Source organism: Benincasa hispida, chromosome 8, assembly GCF_009727055.1.
Source record: "Benincasa hispida cultivar B227 chromosome 8, ASM972705v1, whole genome shotgun sequence".
In the NCBI taxonomy this organism is placed as follows: Eukaryota; Viridiplantae; Streptophyta; class Magnoliopsida; order Cucurbitales; family Cucurbitaceae; genus Benincasa; species Benincasa hispida.
In genome coordinates, this window is record NC_052356.1 from 36,889,073 (window position 1) to 36,896,883 (window position 7,811).

Consider the following 7,811-nt stretch of genomic DNA (forward strand, 5'->3'; position numbering starts at 1 on the left):
TAAGTATTATTCCCTCTCTTTAACACACATCATTTAAATATTTGTCTTAATTTTTCCTTTTACTAAATTGAGCGGATATAATGCAAGGATTTGATTGACTTGCTTACAATAAACAACTCGCTTATGCTCATATGATATTGAAAATCAACCATAACTCACAAAAAATAATAAATAATAAATCTATTTTTTGTGTGAGATTTTTATTTTAGCTGTAAATATCTTTAAAAAAATATTTATAGAAAACTAATTAATTTTAAAATGTTTTTTTTTTTGGAAGAATATATGAATAATAATTTCAGAATTTTTATATTCCTCTACTTGATTTTTTTTTTTTTTGCCTGAAGTTATAAATCGCAATATAATATAATATCACGACGAGGTCACTTAAACATACGTCAAAGTCGACGCGGAGAGGTGGAAAATAGGAGCAGATCGAATATACACGTTCCACTGTCATCTGCCAGTCTCAAAATCCGGCAGTTTGGGTTCGCCACGTGGCGTTCGTAACAACCGTCGATGTAATTCAGAAGTAATCGAAACCGGTCGATTGACCGGACTTGTCCTTGGTTTTGGCCACCGGAGCTGGCGTCGGCTTCCGCCGTCGTACGCCGGGTACTTCCGGCGGAGTGAGCGACCGAATTAAGGCGAAGTTGAGGCCTTTGAAGAACGGATGCTTCTTGATGTCGGCGGACCCGCGTTTCGACCCAAGTCTCCGGGTCGGGTCTTTGTTAAGCAATCCGGATATGAGGTCCCGCGCGTGGTGCTCAAGCGCGCCAGACGGAACGGCAGTCGGAAACGTCAACGGCTTCTTTATGATGTTCCTTAGCGTTGTCTCGTTCGACGAAGCCGCGAACGGCGTCCGGCCGTAGATCAACTCGTAGAGGAATACTCCAAATGCCCACCAGTCGACGGCGTTACCGTGAGACCCACCGGCGGCAACTTCCGGTGAGACGTACTCGTGGGTACCGACGAAAGAGCAGGACCGGGCGGAGACTGGCTCTGCGACAAAGAGCCAGTTGGGGGTCATAGTTTGGACCTTCCGCGAACGGAAAAGCCGGTTGTAGAGGCAGGAAAAAGGAGTTGTGGAGGCCGCAGAAACGGCGGCGTTGGTTCTGGGGTACGCCGTTGCGTCGGGAAATGCCGTGTTCGGGGAGGAGTTCGGCGATTCAACGGCTGGGGTGGCGTCGGAACAGAGTGATAAATCGAAATCCGATAACATAATGTGACCGTCTGATCGGACGAGAACATTCTCCGGTTTAAGGTCTCTGTAAATGATTCCAAGCATATGAAGATACTCCAAAGCAACAAGAACTTCAGCTGCATAAAACCTGAAAATTATGAAGAAAATCAATTTAGCTTTACATTTCAAAATTTCCCGGAAACCAACGAGATATTGTGCGTAGTAAATTTTTGCACAAGAATGGAAGTAAAATTCCTGATCAAGAAAATGAACAGGGTAAGAAAAAACCAGAGGACAAATGAACCCCACTTCATGAAAATGGTAGTTTTAAATAATAGCATTAATGCGGTAAAGTCAGAAGATATCCAAGCCAATCTCGGCTGCAGAACAGAGAGGCATAAAAATTATAATTAAAAGTTAAATTCCCAGAGAAAGAAATTGAATAATTTCCATTGAAGGAGACATCACAGAAAGCTAAAGCAGACAAGATTGTAACATCTCAGGTTTTCACACCACAAGCAAACAAAAAACGTACTGAAAACTGTGAATTCAATTTTATATAAATATGAATTTTCAATTTAACACAGTGAATGGATGATGATTATTGTTTATTATTTCCAATCGTTCCAGAAGAGTATCTCAGTGTTTTATTTCTTATCTTTTCCTAATCGATAAAAGAAAGTAAGGATGATCTGTTTATGTACCTTGCGGAAGTAAGAGAGAAGCGTTTCCGCGGCTGTTTATGGCGGAGAGAATGCAAATCACCACCGGAACAGAACTCCATAACGATACAAGAGAAATGGGAAGCTTCAAACTCAGCGTAAAGTGTAGGCAAAAACGGATGATCCAACATCTTCAGTATTTTCCTCTCCATTTCCGCCCTCTGCACTTTCTTCTTCAATTCCAACGCTTCTTTATCCACAACTTTCATCGCATACAAACACGGATCATCATCATCATCTTCATCCTCATAACACCCTTCACTCAACTTCCTCAACTGACATAAATAAACCGTCCCAATGTCGCCAGCACCAATCCGACGGAGAAGTCGAAAATCACGAAACGTAAGCTTAGATTTCCGGCGACGAATAGCGGAATAAGCAAAATCAGACGATCGATGCGGCTTTAAATCGAGACACTCCGGTGAAGATCGGGAAGTAGGTAAATCAATAGCAGCATCAAATGAAAGACGACTGAAACTACTACAACTCTCACTGCTCATAGAATTCTGACTAGAAGTAGAATTAACAGCCGGTTCGTAACCAGGGTCGCCGTCTGATTCTCGGGCGAGGTGTTCTAACATCTTAAAAGAACGGCAAGGAAGAGAAACGAATCTAGAAAGAGGAAGAATGAACGGAAGGTGGCATTGGAATCAGATACGGGAAAAACCAGAGGAAGAGGGATTAGGATTTTGGTTAGCAGAGGAATGGGAAGAATGGGTTTTGTCGTGGAGTGGGATCAGAGATTTGCAGGCTTCAATGGTGGGGAGCTGAAAATTAGGGTTTAGAGAAATCTGTAATGAGTGCAAGAGAAGGGAGAAGATGAAGAAGAAAGGAGATTTGTAATGTAATTTTAGAGAGAAATAAAAAGAAACTGAAAAAGAGAGATGGAAGCGCGAGAAGTGGTTGTGGGGGTATTTATGCTTGGGTGTACGGAGGTTTTTTTTTAATTCCCAATCTTGGTTAAATATCAAAATTCCACTTTTAACCATTCTTTCTTTCTCAATTTACCTTCCCAAATAACCTTATCATTTTTACTCTCCACATAATTGAAAGTTTAGTTTTTTAGTAATATAAAATTCTATTTTATATCTATTAGATCAATTAAACTTTACTAATTTTGAATACGTTGTCTGGGATTTATTTTTATGCAAATTAAATGTCAAGGGATTTGTTTGATATTTTTATAGTTCAAGGATTTATAAGATGCGAAATTAAAGGTTAGAAGGCCTATTAGACACTTTTTAAATTCAGGGATTGAATACACATAAACTTATTTATGAGCTAAACATCTCATTTAACTATTTTTTAAGTTTGTTTTTTTTCAATGATGTCATTGCCTAAATTTAAACTTTTTACATTTAATTAGATAGTAGAACAATAGTACAAAATTAGTCTCGTGATTAATATTTTCCTTTTTTCAAGGATATGTAAGGTGGAAAGTTTAAATGTCAAATTTTTTTGTCCATAGCACATATTTTCTATGTGACTTAAGTTATGCCCGTGTATATTGATCTCAAAGTTAAATATTCAAATTCTTCTCATATTCGAGAAGTTAGAGAAAAGAAAGAACGCTTCACACTTTATATATGTTGACCAAATCCATATTTGATCAAATTTAAAATAAGTTTAGAACTTCACAAATTAAGCTTGTAATTTAGCAAATCATTTAATATGTATGTAAGAATTGAATTCATTTATTATTTATTTTACAAGAATATTGGATATTTATTTATTTTTTATCTTGGAAAAGGAATATATGTATGTATATATATAAATATATATATATATAGTACAATGGTACTCAAATTTTTGTCGTAATTTAATGGAATTAATTGAGATGTGATGTCTATTTATTGTGTCATAAATATTAAACGTAATAAATAAATAAAATAAGGCGGTAAAGACCTCGGAGTTGGTATGCGTAGGACTATAGCATTTGTAATTATACAGTCAATAGTTGTTGGCCGATTTGTATGCTCGTTAAAAATAAATAAATATGTTTTTCTCAAAAATAAATAAATAACCTGTAATGAACACGTGTATGAAATGTTGAAGTTTTAATTTAAATTTAAAACAGTATTTAATTATCTAAAGCAAAATTTACAATCCAAATATTTGATATAGCATAAACAAATGCTATATATATATTTTTTAATGACTACAGTACAATAAGCAACGCAAAAATATAAACTCATAAATAAACAAATGCTTTCCTCAGTGCTATATTTATAGCATAGTACTGAGGAAAGCATATAAGCAAGTATTTACAAGTGTAAGAAAGTTATTTATGCTATAAGTATAAGAAACATTATTACATCGAACTCAATAAACACACCTATACTCGAGAAGTTATCTTTGTCGGTAAAATGTGAATAAGTATTAAAAAAAAAGAGATGATTTTTTTTTTTGTTTCATTATTTTTTAGTATTTTATTTTCATGGGAAAATTATAGAAATGAGATTCATAATAAATATTTTTCATATGTGGTTAAAGTAAGATTTAAAAAAAAACACACACACACAAGAATTAAAAGATGTCATAAAAAGTTTTTACCTGCTTTTAATTTAGAAAATACCAATAAAATCAAACACACAAATAGACATAGTAACGTTTTGTTTTGGCTCAACTTTTAAGTACTTTCACTTGTTTCGTTTTGCCCAATACACTCTTGTGAAATTGCTATATTTGTAGTTCCTAGTATGTTTGAATAACTTTCTAAAAAAATCTATAAGTACCTTTTTGTTAATTAATGAAGAAAAAATAGTTTATTATAACTTATTTTAAATGATAGATGATCATTTAAAAAAAAAAAAAAAAATCTTAAGGTACCATATTTGATAATTATTCATATTTTTATTTTTTAAAAATAAAATATAATTTGATAATTATTTGGATTTTAACTTTTGATTTTTTTTAAATTAAGCTTATAAATATTGTGCGCCTATTGATATATGTATTTTGTGTTCTACATTTTAGGAGTGCTTTTGAAATCTAAATTAAAATTTGAAAATTAAAAATATAATTTTTAAAAACCTATTTTTGTTTTTAAAATTGAACTAAGAATTTAATTGTTATTTAAGAAAGAGATCAAAGCCATGATCGAGAAATTGTGAGAAAACCAATATAATCTTTATAACTAGAAGAAAACTAATATTAAATAAAAGTAGAAATATTATAACATCGAAACCACATGATTTTAGGTACCTTCACACTATTCAAATTAGGGGCATCTGGATGAGACCATCCAATAACTATTGCTTTCCAAGTTCTTTTTATCAATGGATTTGAGGAACTAGAGGACTAGATATCCACCTTCTTTAATAGTATCCATCTTGGTGGAAAGATCAACTTGGAACCGTTACAAGCAAAAGTTAGGAGCTCGTTTTGATACCAATTAAAAGAATAAAGTGGATCTAATGACACGTAATACAAATATCAAATATGATATTGTAACATGATTGCTAACAAACATAATAACTTCATATCTCATAATAACAACAGAGATAGTGAGACACATAGATTGATAACCCAATTCGATGCAATATCACCTATATTTGGGGGAGTTGTGTGCCCGATAGAAAGAAACTTCAATATATAAAGAGTTTAGCAATTACAACGAAGTACTTATCCGAATGACTTTCTTTTCAGTGACTCGCATATAACTTACTTTTTAGTTTCAACTTAAGTTTGAGATCCCCTCACTTTCACAATAATACTTTTCAAAGTTCTCTATGAGATATCCTTAAGACAATGTCCTCCCAGTGTGAGATCTCTTCACCTTTATCTATTAGTAAACTTTTCACAAGATTTAATGAAGGTCCCCTCAATAAAACTTTAGAAACTCATCTCGAGTTCTCATGTACTTCTTTAGTTATTTGCTACAATCACAACAATTCAACCAAGTCTCATTGACGATTGGAACAAATCTCAAATCGGAAAAGGTAAAGTTTTTTTTTTTTTTAATCACAATACATGAAAGCTAAGATTTTAACAATCCCCATACTCAAAGCTCTTAATACATACACTTTTTTCAATAAGAAGGTTATATAAATATAGTTAGTTTTGAGAAAATCTTCACAGAAGGAATAAATCATCTTTGTAGAAAAAATGAAGGCATGCTACGAAACCTACAAAAATAAAGCTGACATATAAGAAAAAAATATAATACAAAATCAGCTGTCTGTCATACAATAATATCATAAGACATGTTCCAGACATAATTAAAGACATGTTTTAAAATATGTTGCTCATATTTTAGCTTTAATAAAATCAGTCAATCATACCACAGTAATATATTTATTGTTTGAAACACTTAGATTCAATTCTTATATTTAATAAGAATAACTATTGTTATCAAATGAGCAACCACCTACTCTTTTAGATGGATGGTTCTTCTTGATACTTGTTAGATGATATATTATGAGTTGGATGGAAGGAGAGTGATCATCATGGTGGTATGAAATAGATTATAAGATATCATTCTTATAATTACATTGGAATTAGACAGCCAAGTTGTAATGCTCATACCACCACGATTATAGCAAATATTATAATGCTCTACTCTCTAGGGATGTAGGTGTTCTAAACGGAGCTCTATATGATTTTTTTGATTTTACGTCCTCAAATATTATTGAATGGGATAGTGAATGAGTCATTATGTTATTAAAGATAGAGAGAGAGAACAAGAGTCTTTCATCCATTAAGTTTTTGACAAACGAGGTCTTTTAGTCGTCATCTCTTAAGACTATTTGATGTGTTCAAGCATATCAAGCGTTTATAGAAGTGTGCTATGTTGATGCATTAGCAAATTCAAGGTTTCAAGAGTTTAGATCTTAGACTTCGACTTTTAATTTTTCCAGATTAGTTAAGCAAAAAATTCTTGATGTGAAAACATGAAGACAAAAAATTAATCTTTAAATAGGAAAAAAAAAGTTGATTTACGACCTATTAAATTAAAAAGGTTGTCTTAAACCATAGGAATCAGAGGTGTAGTAGAAGGAGATGACTTGTGGGTGACTCGTTTCAAGCCTTCCTTTTGCTTTTTATTTATTTATTTTCATTTTTTAATTTCTACTTCTTAGAAGGAAAAAAAAAAAAAGGAGAGAAATTTAGAAAAGAAACTATGTCTGGTAGAGTAAGTGATGAAACATTCTCTCTCTCTCCAAAATTTTTATAAATATTTTGCTTTTCTTATTTTAGATGGATTACTCGCCTAATTTCTACCCAACATACATACATAAACTATCTTTGTTCTAAACAAATAGTAGTGACTGTTTTTTTTTTTCTTCAAAAAAGAAAAAAGAGACAAATAAACGTGAAGGACGAAAACCTATGTTTAGGTTTTTTTTTTTTTTGGAAAAATTGGCACGTGACTACAGGAGGGGATGGGGTAAGGGTAAGGTTTGACACGTGGGAGGAAAGTTGCATAGATAGAATAGTATAGGCTGGCGTTAATTAAAGCCGAACGGAGAGACGAAGGCAGAGGAATGGCAATACTAATAGGTCGTTTTTAGGTGCAGATGACGTAATCAATTTGGCACGTGCAAGGAGGTTGTTACTTGTTTCTGCTGTTTCTCACGTGCCATACCTTGCTTCATCATCTTATTTTCTTTCTCAATATTATTATTATTATAATAATAATAATATGAAAGCGCGTGAAATATGTAGGCGCGTGGAATATATCCGTGAACAGTAAAAGAATTTGGCAGTTCTTTTCTCCTTCATTGGTTAATGACATCCAACCTTTTTTAAAATAATACTACAAATATTATTCTTTCTCTAAGTTCCACCTTTTTCTTTCTTCTTCTCAATTTTGAGTTTAGTTTTTCATTTCAATCCTTAAATTTAAGAATATTACGATTTTATCTCCTAAATTTTGAGTTCCATTATTATTATTATTACTTTTAAAG

At 32.7% G+C, this 7,811-nt stretch overlaps 1 protein-coding gene across 1 annotated transcript; it reads right to left on the reverse strand.

Annotated features, from left to right (window-relative positions):
• Positions 1 to 321: 321 nt before the first annotated feature.
• LOC120082610 (protein kinase PINOID) lies at positions 322 to 2,794 on the reverse strand. Its single transcript, XM_039037861.1, has 2 exons — positions 1,885 to 2,794; positions 322 to 1,328 (listed from the first exon to the last, which is right to left on the reverse strand). The coding sequence occupies exons 1-2, from the start codon at positions 2,481 to 2,483 to the stop codon at positions 524 to 526; spliced, it is 1,404 nt and encodes a 467-aa protein (XP_038893789.1). The 5' UTR covers positions 2,484 to 2,794; the 3' UTR covers positions 322 to 523.
• Positions 2,795 to 7,811: the final 5,017 nt, after the last annotated feature.

Bases quoted from the DNA above. Each gene is read 5' to 3' on its own strand.
- LOC120082610 (XM_039037861.1), bottom strand. From the start codon at position 2,483: ATGTTAGAACACCTCGCCCGAGAATCAGACGGCGACCCTGGTTACGAA. The intron at 1,329-1,884 runs GTACATAAACAG...CATAATTTTCAG, and splicing joins TTCTCTCTTACTTCCGCAAG to GTTTTATGCAGCTGAAGTTC.